Below are 17,202 nucleotides of genomic sequence, written 5' to 3' on the forward strand. Positions count from 1 at the left end.
GCGTGGAGGGTGACCTAGGGTGTGGCCCAGGAGGCTTCCCTAGGGGAAGGGTGTAGTAGAAACCAGGCGGGAGACGAGAATACCACTGGGCAAGTCACGCAGTTACGCTTCTTGGCCCAGAGCATCCGGCAGCGCCTCCGCAGAGCCGTAAAGAGTTCTACAAGTCGTGAAGTGTCGAGGAGCAAAAGCGTTGCTTTACGGCGATTCGAGCAGTCGCGTCAAGCTGACTATTCCGGGCTCTTCGCTACTTGGCTTCGCACGTGGGCCGCCATAGGTATTCCGATCGGTAATTCCTCCTATTTGTGTGCAGCAGCCACATTGAAGGATAGAGTGGCAACAGAGGCCAAGTATCGTGAGTTTGCTGCTGAAAATGAAGGGAAGTCTGGGGGAGGTCTCCACAGCGTAGCTGAGGGGGTGCGGCTAAGTCCAGAGCCTGGCACTGGCGGAGGAGGTCGGCGGCAGAGAGGAGGGGAAAGGGCTGACAGGGATGAAAGAGATAGGGGATGGAGAGAAGGGAAGTGGACAAAGGCCAGAGGAAATACCGGTGGACCTAACGGTAGTGAAGCAAGAAATTATGGACTGGCCAGATACAGAAGGCAGGTTGGCTGGCCAGTGGGTAAAACAGGAGGTGGAGGATAGGCCTGAGGTGAAGGATAAGAACGCAGGCGTATTGGAGGTGAAGCAGGAGACGGATAGTAGTTTAGTGGTAAAAGAAGCGAAGGTGGGTGACCCAGAGGTAAAGGAAGAGAAGGTAAAGGAAGAGGTAATGGACTGGTCAGAAGTGAAGGAAGAGAAGGATAACTCGGAGATGAAACAGGAGGAGAAGTTTGTTGGTCAATACATAAAAGAGGAAGTGATGCATGGAGAGTGTGTAAAAGAAGAGAAGGATTTCCTGAAGAAAGAAACCGTGGATGATACAAAGGTGAAAGAAGAGCCTCCGATAAATCACCCGGTGGGTTGCAAGCGGAAACTGGCCATGTCAAGGTAGGGCATGGGGAATTCCATTTAGGGGAATAAAGCTGTGGAATCCTCATGTCTAGAGTGAAGGAAACCACACTATCAGGAGAAGGTGGAATAATGAAAAATAAGCAGAAGTTTGGGTTTCTGGAGTCAGACGGCGTTCGTGGGGGTGGGTTGGGAAGTGGAGGGTGTTGTAGATGACAACACAACAAATTCAGTGAAAATGTATGAAGTTGGTAGTGTCCAGTGGGTAATGGGCAAGTTAGGAAAGTGAAAATTCTGGGGACCGAAAGATCATTTGGAACTGGATCTGGCTTGACTTAATATGCTCTTTACTCGGTATTCGTTTGAGAGAGAATAGAGATGAGAAAGTCTAATAAAACCAACAATGACAACGTAGATTAAGTTAAAATTAGGCAAAATTACAGTTGACCTCAATTATCAAACTTCTGCATGGGTGCTGTGAATATTTATTGCTTTTGACTTAATTTCCTTATTGTGTGGATCATGTGACAAAGGAAATAAAGTAGTCAGATTCTTGGGAATATTACCGTCTAGAACACAGTGGGCTAAATATAAGTAACTGTAGTTTGGTTGTCAGTATCACAAGAGCATAGAAGAGCAGTTGAGGACAGATTATGGGTTACATGGCATTTATAGATTATTTCGATGTTCATTCTAGATTAGGTGTGGAGTTCAGGAAAAAAGATGCTACTACTACTCTCTGAATTTCACTTGGCCTTATATTCTTTTTCTGGTGTGTGCTTTAAAAATATCTAAACATAGCTCATGGATTGGACTCCTGGATACGCACACATACAATCATTACCACATTTCCAGGAATCACAAGTTAAAATATCAGTGAATAATCTCATTCCCTAATTAGAGTAGAAAAAGAAATCAAAAGCAAGATGGGTTTTAAAAATTTTAATACATTTTTCTGAGTTACATGTCACTAACAACATTGGAAATGTAGTTGTTTTGGGAAGGTTTCATAGAGAAGAATTTTCAAATGATGTTCAACAGCTATCAAATTTTTTCAGAGTTACTTGTCACTAAGTTTATAAGTTGGGACATTCTAAGTTTATAAATAAATAGAGTTAATATTTGATAATTTAATGTTACATGTGGGCTTTTGCAGGTGTGAAACTTGTGGTACAGAAGAAGCAAAGTACAGATGTCCACGTTGTATGCGATATTCCTGCAGGTATACATGTAACTTCCTACCTTTTTACCTGTATCTGTACCTTTCTTACCCTAAAGTATAAAAGCACTTCCCCTTTGTCTTTTCAGTTTGCCCTGTGTAAAGAAACACAAAGCAGAACTGACATGTAATGGAGTTCGAGATAAAACTGCATACGTTTCAATACAACAGTTTACTGAAATGAATCTCCTAAGTGGTAAGCCACTTTATGCATAGCAAATTGAGGCTTTCTGGCCATTGGTGTATGTCATTTGTTTATTCTTCTGTTTTGAAATTTTTAGATTATCGATTTTTGGAAGATGTGGCAAGAACAGCAGACCATATTTCTAGAGATGCTTTTTTGAAAAGACCAATAAGCAATAAACATGTAAGAATTTTTCCTAATTTCTTCCAGTTAGAAGTCCTTCAAATCAATTAGATTCTTTTTTTTTTTTTAACTTACCAAATAATATATATTAAGTGGCTACCATGATGTAGAGCTGTTCTGATTACTTAAGGATATGGCTGTGACCCAAGCAAAGTCTGTCCCCTCATGGAGTTGTATTTAGTGGGAGATACAGGAGATGAGCGGAGGAACAAATGTAATTTCAGATAGAGTTAAGTTCATATAGAAGATAAAGAAGGCTCAAGAGATTAAAGAGAGAATGAAAATGGTCTGTTGGGGAGAGATTGTCAGGGTACTATTTTTGATACAGTGGTCAGGAGAAGCTTCTCTAAGAGATGATGTGTAAGCAGTGATCTGAATGCTGAGAAAGAAGCTGTCATGTAAACATTTGGAGGAAGATTATTCCAGGTAGGGACAAAAGTAAAAGACCTGAGTCAGAAACAAGGATGTCTGGTTTGAGGAATTAAAAGATTGACAAGGTAACTGAAGCATAGTGAGTGAGGAAGAGAGTATTGAAAATGAAGTTAGAGTAACTGGTTCATGCCTGTAATCCAAACACTTTGGGAGGCTGAGGCCAGACCATTGCTTGAGCTCAGGAGTTCAAGACCAGCCTGGGCAACATGATGAAAACCTGTCTCCATGAAAAAATACAAAAATTAGCCAGATGTGGTGGTGTGCCCCTGTAGTCCCATCAACTTGGGAAGCTGAGGAGGGAGGATCACCTGAGCCCAGGAACGTCAAGGCTGCAGTGAGCCGTGATTGCGCCCCTGCACTCCAGCCTGGGCAACAGAGTGAGACTCTGTCTCAAAAGAAAAAAGAAAAGAAACTGGTGAGGGTTTCTAATTCTAAGTGCAAATGGAAACCATGGAAGGGTTTTGAACTTAAATTTGCTTTTTGAAAAACCACTCTTGCTGCTGTGTGAACTTTAGAGGGGCAAGAGTGGAAGACTGGAAGTAGGGAGACGAAATATGCAGCTTTTCCCACGATCCTTGTGAGATAATAGTGGCTTGGTTATACTGTTTGAATTATTGCTAAGGGATTAGATTCTGATTTTTGAAGGAAGAGCTAACAAGACTTGCCTAATTGACTAATATACTCAATTTTCATACTCTTGCATTCCTTTTTTAATTCCTTAAATACTATGTGAAATTAAAGCTTACATATTTGGACTTTTTTGGCAACTGGTGTTGTAGAAATTCATGTATGGTGTGGTTAAATCGTATCCTGGAATTGTGTTGATTTTAGTATTGGAGTTGCAGAATTTTAATACCTTTTAAACACCTTGTTTTATTGGTATTATTGGTACAGACATAATTACATCACACATACCTGAAAGAAAATTATTCATATAGCAATTCTTATTTTTCCTCAAATTTAATTAGGCATAATTAAAATTCTACCTAAAGATAAATTACTTTACAATTTTTTTAATTGTGAAATATAGCATGTATATTTTCTAAAAATCACAAAATGGAAGTACACAGTTTAATGAATAGTTATAAAATGAATATTCATGTAACTACCACCCCAGTCTAGAATTAGAACATTACTGGCTTCCCGGAAGTTCCATGCCACCTTCTTATGCCCTTCCCTGATCTTTTCTCATTTCTTAATATTTTTTTCTATCTTAGGACTGTAACACAATATGTATATGCATTTTTTTTTATGGATTTTGGATTTTCTGTAAGAATAAAAAACAGTTTAGAAAAAATGCCACTATTTTTTCTATGAATTATAGTATGCATGTGTACATGTTTTCGTAGGGTTTATACCTGGGAATAGAATTGCTTTGTTGTGTGGTATGCATATCTTCAATTTGCCTAGATGTTACTAAAACGTTTTCCAAAGTGATTATACTAGTTTACACTCTCACCAATAGTATATGAATGTACCTATTGTCATATTCTCACCAGTCCTTAGTTTGGTAAGACTTTAAAAGTTTTTGTCAATCTGTTAGCTGTGTAATTTTATTGTGGTTTTAAATGTGCAGTTCTCTAATTCCTGATGAGATTGAACCACCTTTCAAATACTTTATTGGCCATTTGGATTTCCTCTTTTATGCAGTGCCTGTTCAAGTCTTTTGCTCATCTTTTCATTGGTCAGCTTTATTTTTCTTACTGGTTTGTGAGAATTCTTGGTATTTCTTGGATGCTAATGCAAGTTGGTTGTATGTTGTAAATATCTTCTTCTAGTCTCTGTCTTGTCTTTTCATTCTATAGTGTCTTGTGGTGAATGGATATTCTTAGTTTTAATATAGTCAAATTTATTATTTGTTTCCTTTATAGTTAGTAGGTTTATATGTTTATAAAGAAATTCCATCCCTACCATGAAGTTAGGAAGTTATTCTCTCATAATTATTGCCTAAAAGCTTTATACTGTTGTATTTTACACTTGTGTCTTTAACTGGAATTGATTTTTGGTATCATGTACAGAGGAGTTCCCATTTAAGTTTTCATATGGATAATCCACTTTCCCAGCACCATTTATTGGAAAGTTCATCCTTTCCCTACTGCTCTGTAGGACCACCTTTGTCATATATCAGCATCCCTATGTGCTTGGGTCATTTTGTGGCCTTGTTTTTTCCATTCTGTTGTCCTAGTGGTATATCCTGCACCAATACTACGATCTGCCAATTACTGTGGTTTTTTGCTGAAACTTGTTATCTGATTAAGTCCTCCCACTTCCTTTTTTCTAGAGTATGGCTATTCAGTGCTGTTTTCAAGGCAAAATAATTGCAAATCTAAGCAAGGGATGGCCCATAGCCCTAACTGCTAATGAGTTTTTGTTCTTTTTTCCTCTGTTTCAGTGTAACCATACAAGTTTCCTAGATTGCTCTAAAAGTAGAGATTGTTTCTGGTTCACCCTTATCCTGAAGGTGTATTAGGAGGGTTGGTCACTGCTATTATAATTATTTATAATAATCACTACCATCACTGAAACCAAAGTCCTCTAAATTATAATATTACATGTAATTTATTAAAACAGTTTCCTACTTAGCCAGTGATAGCTGACCCATCCTTTCCGTTGGCTTATGACTTGATTCTGACTTTACATGGCAAATCCTAGATCCCTATTCACTTAACAAAAAACTTGCATTTATATTTTGCCTTTTCTTTGAGTGATCTTTCTTCTTCCTTGACTTAATAAAAATCTGGTATTACTTCCTTCATAATTCTGGAATTGCCCAGTTTAGCTTAATCAACCCAAGTGGTCAATGTAATAACACATGTCAGCGCCAGAATGTTCTCATATCCCATTTTGTGCTTCTCACAACAGTGGTTACTTTAAGCTAGGCCTTGTACTAGGCAGTGCAATGGCTCTTCCCTTGAGTGAGCTGTCTAGTAATAAAATCAGGGATATATATACACAGCTAACTGGTAAAACCATCGGTAAAAGAAATCAAGAATTGTGTAGGTAGCCTCTGTGATTGCCAAATGACCTGTGTTTTTGTTTGTTTTAATCTCCATTAAATTCTTCTTTGGCTCATAGAACATATGGGTTAAAAGCACAAGCTCTGGAATTAGACAGACCTGGGTTTGAGTACAAGTTCTGTCTTTCTGGGATAGGTGTATGATTTTGGGATCTCACTAATTCTTATTGCTAAAATGGAGATGATAATACCTATTCTCATAGTGTCATTGTGAAGATTACATGAGGTTACTGCTTAGAGCTGTTGTAACACTTAGGTTCTCAGTAAATCTTAACTATTATTGAACATTGTTTTACTCTTTAAGGAATTTAAAAATTAATTTGTCTGTTTGGTTTTGTTTGTTAGATGTACTTTATGAAAAATCGTGCCCGAAGGCAAGGTATTAACTTGAAACTTCTACCCAATGGATTCACCAAGAGGAAGGAGAATTCAACCTTTTTTGATAAGAAGTAAGTTTCTAACTTTTTAGTATATCAGGTGTTCTGATTTGATCAGGATCATTCTTTAAGGTTTGGTTGCTATAGAGCATTGCTACCCCAAATGTGATTTTCTAAACTGTTTGTTATTGGTCCATGACAAGATAACTGTAGCAATTGTATGTCATGTAACTCTAATAAATATCTGGGTGCATACCAGTCACCTAGGCGTCTTGTTAAGTATGCTTGTGATTTTTTAGTAGGCCTGGGTTGGAGTTTGATATTGTGCGTTTCTAACAAGCTCCTCAGTGATGCTGATTGTTTGAGAAACATTTTGAGTAGCAGTGCCCTAGAACACTTTCATACATCAGAAATTAACTTTCTTTGAGACCTAAGATACCAATAAAGTATTTCAGTGACTTCCAGGACAAAGCAAGTAAAAGCAGGACCTCTGTACTGTTTAAAGGCAACTCTGCTTTTTTCTTTCTCCACTGGGTTTCCAGATAAGATTTCATTTAAAAGCTGTCAATGGAGAAGAGGACTTTGAACTCTTGAGTACAGAGAATATAACAGAGATTAGTTTGCTGCTATATGAAAATGTTGGTTGAAAAGGCCCCAAGAGTACAAAGGAGAACAGGATCCCAAAGTACTTTAAGCCAACTAAATTATCAGATAATACCTTTCAGAAGTCAAGATTTTGGATTTAGAATTTTTAAAAACTTGAGGGAGTTCCTCCCTTTCCAGCCTCTTAGTAACTGTGGGGCCTTGAACAAATCACCTTCCTTTCTCTGCGCCTCAGTTGTATGATATGGGGAGTTGACCCAGGTCAACTCTACGGTGCCTTTCCAGTTGTACTCTTCTAAAAATTGAAAAGACATAAGCCATCAGAATTATCATTATTCTAGTAAAACTTCTACCTTTTCAAAGCTGTTAACATAATTAGAAGATGACGTTATCCATTTATTTTATATAAGACGTAAATATTTGTAAAAATGGTTTTTCGTTTTTCCTGGTTGTCTTCCAAAAGTAATGCTGAAGCAGGTGGATCCCTTGAGGCCAGGAGTTTGAGACCAGCCTAGGCAACATGGTGAAACCTCATCTCTAGTAAAAATACAAAAATTAGCCAGGTGTGGTGGCACCCACCTGTGGTCCCAGCTACTCAGGAGGCTGAAGTAGGAGCATCCCTTGAGCACAGGAGGCAGAGGTTGCAGTGAGCCAAGATTGCACCACTGCACTCCAGTCTGGGCAACAGAATGAGACCCTGTCTCAAAAAAAAAAAAAGTGAAGTAATGTCTTGCATTTATCAAATGTGAGATGATTCTTTTGTGTGTTTTGAAACTGACATATTTAGAAATTGACATAATTTGAAGTTTATGGTAACTGGTTAGAAGTTTATGGTAACTGATTAGTGCCTTCTCAAATACAAAATGTGTTCCTGTTTTATGAAAGAAGCCATTCAGAATGATTGTAATCAGAGATTAGTTCTCAGTAATGAAAAGCAGATGGCCTCAAGTATAACATTTTTGTGTCTCTAGATACATGAATGTATGCAGAAAGTTTTTACCAAGAATATTACACTCAGTATATTTTCCAGGTTTAGTATATTTTTGGTTGTTTTGAAACTCCCCGGGTCTCTGCAAATGGCAAATCAGATTCTTCTTGCATTAGTCTTTTGTTCATAAATTTATAGAGATTTGGGATTGGTTTTCTTAAATTTTTAGTGTTTCCTAGGAGGAGATTAGCAACATAGTGTGTAATAGTAGGCTTTAGAATCCTTTTTTTAGTCTTTTGCCATCTGCAAAATGGAGCTCATGATAGCTGCCTTGTAGAGTTGTGGCCTTTTAGTGTATTCATTCACATAGGCAGTAAGTGGCATGTGGGAAGGAATCAGTTTATAGTAGCTATTGTAAAAATAATACATCTGTATCATTAAAAAGTTTAAAGGAAAAATACCACCTGTAATTCCACTATCTAGAGTTGACCACTAATAAAATTTCATAACGTTTCCTTCTAATCATGTTTTCTCTTTTTTTCATGTAATAAAGTAAAACATAATATAAAATACTTAAAACTATATAAAGTGACATGACTCTGCTCAAGTTAAACAACATTAATTTTTTATGAATAAATGCACATTCTTTTTTCCTACAGCTAGATTTTCCATTTAGCAATATATTATGAACCTCTTTTCTTGTTAATGCAAATCTGCCTCCTTATTTTTAAGTAGGATAGTCCACCTTTGACTATATCCTGTTTCATTTAATTATTCTCATATTCATGAACACTTATTTTATGTGTTTTTAATTATTATAAATAACACGGTATTAAACAGCCTTGAACAAATTGTTTTGTGTGCTTACGTGACTTTTCTTTGTAGGATCAATTCCTAGAAAGCAGAATTACTAGATTAGAGAGTACAATATATTTAAACTTTTGAGAAAAACTCTGCATTGTCTCCATAAAACATTACCACTTTGTACTTTCATCAAGAAAGTATGAGTGCCTATTTCAGTTATACCTTAACTTTTGTTGAATATTACCAAACTTTTTTTGTGGGCAGCTTTATTAGAGAGGTTGAGCTCTTGGATTTTTTATTTCTTGTTAAGACATTGCCAGATGTCCACTGCAGGAGGCAGAATCACCCCCATTTGAGAACCACTGATTTAGATAAATACAGAAGATGTACTTATTGAATGTATAGTTCTAATCTTTTCTTGGTCTATATAATTAATATAATGTAGACAGAATCAGGATTCTAGTGTCTTATACTTCACCTTTAAGAGAAAAAAAGACATTTAGAATTACTTTGAGATATTTGTATCTTATCAGCTGAGCAATAAGATACCATGAGCACATGAAAATGAGCAAGGTTTTAGATGATTGCAGTTGTATTTGCTGGAAAGAGGGAAGAAGGGGAAATGAAATTTTTTCAAAGAATTCTGTTCAGCTCCCATGCCCCCAGTATTCTAAGAGACTAGTTTTCAATACTTTTTTTATTAACTTTCAAAAGTTGGTTATAACTTTGTCTCTGATCAATGTAAATTTGCATGTTGCCTCTACTGTTTGATTATACATTAGGTGACCTTGGGCAAAATCTGACTTACCAGGTTATTGAGAGGATTAAATGAATTATTAATAATAACTAAAGTAGTACCTGGCACACAGTAAATAATATACAGTGACATTGAAGATTTACATTCCCTTCACTGAAATTCTTAGGAATATGCCACATTTACTATATATTCCATTCACCCCTCATAGGTCTGGGACAGCACTGTGTAATCAAACAGTACTATTTGTGCAGTGAAACCTATAAATGTTTACCTTATAATGGGTAAATAATGATTGTAGACTGACTCAGGTTTTGCTACTGAAGGAGTTAAAAATCTCTCAGTTTTGGAGATTTTGGAATTGTTGATATGAGAAGTTGGTCTTGTACTAAGATTATTATTAATACGCCCTAGGTGTTTAATTGATTGCTTGTTTAAGCAACTTGAACTGCAGTATAGTCAAAATCTCAAGTTAATGTTGCTTAAAATTTGAATGTTTTAACTTTTGAGGAATCTGAATGAAAAATCTTTTGTACTGTTTTTGTAACTTTTCTATAAAGTCTACATTTTTTTTTTAAAAATAGTTTTAAATTTAAAAGCCCCTATATGAAGTGTGATGAATGTGCCATTGTACCTGAATTACTCTGTAGACCTATCTGCAGGTGATTGTAGCAGCTGACTGGAATAGGTTCATTCTAATCCAGACACCCTTTATAGCAGGCATTTTCACTGACTCTCCTAAAATTATATGTGAAATTATGTGATGTGTGAATTTTTCTAAGAATAAGTACTGCAGTACTGCAGTTTTCACTGAATAGTCAAAGTGAGGTGAAGTGTGTGAAGTCAAAAATGTATGCAATGGGGATGAATTTTAGAGGACTATTTTAGAGGAATTTGCAGGAGTGTCATAGTAGATAGCTGTAATCAATAAAGTTAAGTTCAGGGAGGCTTATATAAGTTGAGCCAAAGCAAGGTTGACATTCGCTGTTAAAAATAGAGAAGCTTGATAAGGAAATGTTGGCTGTCCTGCTTATTTTGGAGCAGATCCCAAGCTACTTTAAAATAGTGGCTTTTTCAGAGGTAATTCCTTTACCTCATCTCTTTGTAGGGTCTATAGTTTTATGTTCACTTCTACCCAGTGCTAATCAAATTTGTTGAAGGAAATATGAAAGACCTATATGAAGAAAATGTAATTTCTCCTGAATGACTTAAAAGATGTATTTAAACTTTTGAGAAAAACTCTGCATTGTCTCCATAAAACATTACCACTTTGTACTTTCATCAAGAAAGTATGAGTGCCTATTTTAGTTATATTTTTTTAGTTTAGAAAAAAAGTGCTGTATTCTTAAAAAGCTCAGTATTGTTTCTTAAGTGATCTTTTAAGTCTGATGCAATCCTGATCAGAATATCAGTGGGATTTTGTTTGTTGTTATTTATTTATTGAGAAGACAATTCATAAATAACTGAAGTTTATTTTGAAGAATAACATGGCAGAAGTGCCTGGAAAAATCTGAAAAAAGAATGATGAGGCTGGACTCATTAAAATTTATAAAATTATACTAGTTTTATGGTGTTGGCCTAGAAATCTGTAACTAGATCACAGAAAATAAATAGTATATTTGGTTTGCTAGTATATGATCAAGGTAACATTTCAAATTAATACAAATAATTACTTAATAAATGGAGTTGAAACAGCTTGCCATTTGAGAGAAAATGCTGAATCTTTTACTAACTAACATCCAGGTGGATCAAAATCTTAAAATGAAATAAAAATACTGGAATATTTTCATAATCTTGAAGAGAAGAAACATCCCATCCAGAAGTCAAAAGGAAAATAATAAAATAATAACTAAATTTACATGGCAAAAAAAGACCATAATAAAGTCAAAAGACTGGATCACAAAAGTCTTTAACATATATGACACAGAGTGCTTATGCATTATTAAGAAAAAAAGACTAGCAACTAATTAGGAAAGGGGCAGAGGATAAGAATAGATAGTCATAGAAAGATATGTCTACATACATAGTATTTGACTGATAAACATTAATAATATCTAGTATAATGAAGATATGGGTTAACCAGGCCATTTTTCTCTTCCATTGTTCTTGAGAGTTTAATTGGTATGGTATGGTCCTTTTAGAAGGCAATTTGGTAACGTTTCTCAGAATGTTATATATTTTGTTGTATAAAATGTATATTACATCTTAAAATGTTATAAATAAGTACTCAAGGAATTTAGCCTACAAACATATTTGTAAATGATCTGCAAACGAGATATATGTACACATATATGTATTGCAATATTGTTTTTAGTAGTGTAAAAACTGGCACCAACCTAAAGTATCCTTCAGTACGGACTGAGTTAAATAAATGATGACACCTTCATACTGTGGAATTCCATGCAGCTATTAAGCAAAAACAATTAGACGCAGAAGTATTGTCATGGAATACTATCCATGACATGTTCAGTGAAAAAAAAGAATTGGAGTTTAAAACAATTGTCTGAAAGATTAGGAAGCTCACTTTAAATTGGTGATTGTAAAGCAATACGTCATCTGCACAAAAAATTTAAAACTTAGCTTGGTGTGATGGTGAATGCCATGATTGCACCGCTACACTCCAGCCTGGGCGACAGAGTGAGGCCCTGTCTCTTAAAAAAAAAAAAAAAAAGTCATAAATTAGTGATTCTTTGGATCTGAATCCCTTTGGGAATCAGCTTAAATATATGAGTTCTGTTTGTTATATACTGTATGTCTGTTAGATAAGAAAAACTTCATAGATGAACCATGTTGTTTTTTGTTTGTTTTGAGATGGAGTCTCTCTCTGTCGCCCAGGCTGGAGTGCAGTGGCACGATCTCAGCTCACTGCAATCTCCACCTCCCGGGTTCATACTATTCTCCTGCCTCAGCCTCCCAAGTAGCTGGGACTACAGGCACACACCACCACACCCAGCTAATATTTTGTGTTTTTAGTAGAGACAGAGTTTCACCGTGTTCAGGATGGTCTCGATCTCCTGACTGTGTGATCTGCCTGCCTTGGCCTCCCAAAATGCAGGGATTAAAGGCGTGAGCCACTGCACCTGGCCTGAACCATGTTGTTTTGTCCCCTCTGATAGTAGAGTTTGGACTGAAGCTGGTAACGTTGATTAAGGACATGCTAAGAAATAGCTCTTAGAATCTTGCTGAACTTTGTTTAAGGGCATTACATGTTACTCTACCAAGTAGTCTCCATGTATATAACCATGGGAGAAATGTCTCTTTGATCTCTGTTTCTTTTAATCAACTATTTGTTGTTTTCTGAAGCTGAACAATATATAGTGGCCTCAAATGCCATCTCTGATATTTACTGGTTTTGTGGCTTTAACTCTATATCTCATTTTCCTCATCAGTAAAATGGACAAAAGTATAATCTACCCACATATATACCAGTATTTTTGTCCCTTTTTAGACATTTTTTCAGACCTTCTTTTTAGGATCATTTTGTTTTCCTTTTTAAGATTTCTTTAGTGAGGGTCTTATAAAAATATGCTTTTTCAGTTTTCATCTTAAAATATCTGTATTTCATCCTCTTTTCTTTTTTTTCTTTCTTTTTTTTTTTTTTTTGGAGACAGGGTCTCCCTCTGTCACCCAGTCTGGAGTGCAGTGGTGCAATCTCGGCTCACTGCAACCTCCATCTTCTGGATTCAAGCAATTCTTCTGCCTCAGCCTCCTGAGTAGCTGGGACTACAGGTGCCCGCCACCATACCGGCTAATTTTTTTTGTGTTTTAGTAGAGAGGAGGTTTCACCATGTTGTCCAGTGTGGTCTTGATCTCCTGAGCTCAGGCAATCCACCCACCTCAGCCTCCCAAAGTGCTGTGATTACAGACATGCACCACCGCGCTAGTCTTATTTTCATTTTTTAATGGAAATACAATACATACCAAAAAAGTACACAAATCATTAATGTACCAAGGTCAAAAACATTACCAGCACCCGAGAAGTCTTTACTGCCCACCATGGGAATACCTACCACCACCTCCCAAGTTTACTATCTCCCCTAACTTTCAATTTTATAGATTAGTTTTGCCTAAAGTTTTTTCCAATATTTTATTATGAAAAATTTGAAACATAAAACAAAGTTGAAAATTTTGTAGTGAATGTGTGTATACCCATCACCTAAATTCTGTCATTAATATTTTACAATAATTGCTTTATCAGATATTTATCCATCCGTTAACCCATTTTATTTTTGGTGCATTTCGAACTAAATGCAGGCATCCCTCTACTGGGCCCTGAATACTTAAGCATCATTAACTAGAGTTCCATAGTTTGCATTTTTGCCTGTTGATGTAAAATTTACACGTAATGAAATGCACAAATCGTAAGTATATACATTTGCTGAGTTTTGACAAATACATGCACCTGTATAATCCAGTCCCTGTGAATAAATGGAACATTACCATCACCCCAGAAAGGTTTTTCTTGTCATTTCCTCTCTTCCTTAGAGACAGCCTGTCCTTTTTTCCCCTGTACATTTCTTTTGCCTGTTTCAAAATTTCATGTATAGTCAGACAGCTCACTCTTACTTTTGTTTTTTATCTGTTTTTTACTTTTTAAAAAATACAGTCAGAGTCTTACTATGTTGCCCAGGCTAGTCTTGAACTCCTGGCCTCAAGCAGTCCTCCCACCTCGGCCTCCCAAAGTGCTGGGATTACAGGCATGAGCCCCATGCCCAGCCCCTTTTGAATGATAGTTTAGCTTCATATGAAATATATTAAGGTGACATTTATTTTAGAACTCAGTTAATTTATATATTCCATTGTCTTCTCACTTCTTTTGCCACTATTGAGAACACTGTTGCTTTATACATAGTCTTCCTTCTTTTCTCTTCTGATTGCTTTGAAAATATTCAGTATTGTCTTTGGAGTTCTGCAGTTTCTATGATGTGTGTCTCAGTGTGATTTCTTTTTATTTTTATTCCTTCAGATTTGTTCTGCTGTCTAAATATGAGAATTCTGGAAAAGTAATAAGTTATCTAAATTTCTTTGTCTTTGCTACATTCCGAGTAACTTATTTAGCTATATTGTCCAAGTCACTTTCTCTCCTCAGTTGTCTAATTAATCATATTTTTAGCCTATGCACTGTTTGTATTTTAGTTTATTTTTCCCTGGAAGCTCTGTTTCTTTCCCTAATCTTTCTCATCTTTTAGACAGAACTGTATTCCTTACTCACATTGTAAGCTTCCTTTTTTTTCTTCAGTAATTTAAAACACTTCTCATCGTGTAAATAATCCCAGTATCTGAAGTTGTGTAAGTCTGGTACTGCTGTCTGCTTGGACTCTTTTCTGTGGACTAACCACCCATTTCCTCAGATATGGATCCAATTTTCTTATCCCTACATTTGTCTCCAAATGATATTGGCCCTCAGTTCTAAACAATCCAGTTCTTCTACTTACCATTCTTCTACTGCTAACAGCTTAGAACTGAAAGTCCTTAACTTTTCAATTTATCCTTTTGACCTAGGGTTCTTTAGCTCTGTGTTTGTGTGTCTTTTACTTACAGTATGAAAGTAATAGAGGTGTGCCTATTACTAAACAACTTAATATTTAAGAACTTGAGTCTGTTTTAGAAGCTAGCCACTAGATGTCCCTCTTGTAAAGAAATAACAAACCTTTTATGAATTCAAAAAATTACTTTTTGTTCTTTGGATAAAATTGCATCATCCTTATTATATTGCAGTAATATACCTATTTACCCCTGTATTAATGCCAGTAGCACTTTTTTCCTTAAAAAGTTATGTGATGATGTACTTCTAAAAGCACAGGACTTTTTTTTTTTTTAACATGGTATCCTATAAATATAAGTAGTATAGGTTTGTACTTTGCTGTAAATTGGCTTTAGGAAAGAGTAAAGGAAAATAAAATGATGGGTTTAGCAGTTGTGGTCATGAGGAGACAAGTGGATTTTGCTGTGAGCTTTGGGGGATGATATAATAGGTGCCCAGTACAGACTTGTCAACTGATTGAAATGTTTAGCTCTGCGGTTTCTCTGCCATAATAGCTTTGATATGGTTTGATGGAAGAATTTCAGAACAGCATCAAGGATTTAGAAAAAACAGTGTGAAAGAATAGAATCCTAATGGTTCCCCAGTTGGGCTTTTACTTACTGCAGCCATGCAGACAGTGGTAAGGGAGTTCTTGTGACACAGCATCACAGGGTATAACTTTCCACAGCAGTAATTAGCTAGCATTCATAGAAATGGAAAGCCAAACACTTGATCATCTTGAGGTTCCCGAACTGATTCACTTAAGGAAGACTTTTCCCGGTCACCAAGTCCATCCTTTGTGATATGCCTCTAAAATGTGTCCCTTTCTTACTGTCTCCTTGACCGCAGCATTTATCAGCTGTAGTGTCCTATGCAGGCCCTTCTTATCTCACTCTGGACTGTTGAGGAACCCCCTCCACCTCCCAGGTTCAAGCGATTCTCCTGCCTCAGCCTCCTGAGTAGCTGCGATTACAGGTGCACACCACCACACTTGGCTAATTTTTGTATTTTTACTAGAGGCAGGGTTTCACCATGTTGGCCAGGCTAGTCTTGAACTCCTGACCTCAGGTAATCCACCCGCTTTGGCCTCCCAAAGTGCTGGGATTACAGGCGTGAGCCACCGTGCCCGGTGTTGAGACAGTATTACTCTGTCACCCAGGCTGGAGTTAGTGGTGCGATCTCAGTGCTCTGCAATCTCCACCTCCTGGGTTCAAATGATTCTTGTGCATCCACCTTCCAGGGAGCTGAGACTACAGGCTTGCACCACCATGCTCTGCTAATTTATGTATTTTTAGTAGAGCTGGGGTTTCACCATGTTGGCCAGGCTCCTGACCTCAGGTGATCCACCTGCCTTGGCCTCCCAAAGTGCTGGGATTGCAGGCATGAGCCAGCACACCCGGCCTATCTGTTAGATACACCTCTCTAAAAGTTGTTCTCACCATAATGGTCACCTACTTAGAATCATTTAAGCTTCTGTGCCCACAAAAGTCATTAGCTCAGAGATATCTCAATTGGCCATAGGCAGCATTGCCAGTAGATGAAATTTGTCATCTCATTTTTGAGTCTTGTACTGTCTGTACCCCATTCCATAGCCTGAGGTTAACTCCTTCTTATCCCCCTCTCATTTGAAGTTGCTACTTCCCAGGCAGTTGGAAATATAATTCATTTCAAATATTCCTCATTAAACAAAACAGAGTAAGTCTTCTTCGTTGTATTTGCTTTTTAAAGGAGGAATAACAATATAGTTAATATTTCTTGAATGTTTATATTTTATTAAACATAACAAAATTTAATTTAATCTTTGTTTGTAAGGAAGTTTTCTTGGCAAGTTACTTATTTCCCTGTGCCTGTTGCTTTATCTGTAAGATGGAGACAGTAATAGTACCAGTTTTATGACTAGTGGTTTTCAGTTTAGAGTGCATGTCAGAATTAACTGTGAGGCAATTTCAGAATGCAGAATTATAGATACCTGGGCTTGACCAGCAGAACTTGCTAATTTATAGAGCCTTAGAACATCTGTACTTCTTGTTTTTGTTTTTGTTTTTTGAGACAGAGTCTCAGTCTGTCACGCAGGCTGGAGTGCAGTGGCGCGATCTCAGCTCACTGCAGCCTCCACCTCCTGGGTTCAAGCGATTCTTCTGCCTCAGCCTCCCAAGTAGCTGGGACTACAGGCACACACCACCACACCCAGCTAATATTTTGTGTTTTTAGTAGAGACAGAGTTTCACCGTGT

The 17,202-nt window shown here is 36.8% G+C and overlaps 1 protein-coding gene across 1 annotated transcript in view; it reads left to right on the forward strand.

The window, feature by feature from the left end:
* Positions 1-228: 228 nt before the first annotated feature.
* The window catches only part of ZNHIT6 (zinc finger, HIT-type containing 6), a 54,816-nt gene continuing 37,842 nt past the window's right edge, over positions 229-17,202 (forward strand). The window contains exons 1-6 of the mRNA XM_011956096.1: positions 229-391; positions 452-984; positions 2,102-2,167; positions 2,254-2,360; positions 2,446-2,531; positions 6,325-6,428. Coding sequence (XP_011811486.1) covers positions 371-391; positions 452-984; positions 2,102-2,167; positions 2,254-2,360; positions 2,446-2,531; positions 6,325-6,428 — 917 coding nt within the window. The 5' untranslated portion in view covers positions 229-370. The remainder of the gene's footprint in view (positions 392-451; positions 985-2,101; positions 2,168-2,253; positions 2,361-2,445; positions 2,532-6,324; positions 6,429-17,202) is intronic.

The sequence above is a fragment of the Colobus angolensis genome, unplaced genomic scaffold, assembly GCF_000951035.1.
Source record: "Colobus angolensis palliatus isolate OR3802 unplaced genomic scaffold, Cang.pa_1.0 Scaffold41, whole genome shotgun sequence".
NCBI lineage: Eukaryota > Metazoa > Chordata > Mammalia > Primates > Cercopithecidae > Colobus > Colobus angolensis.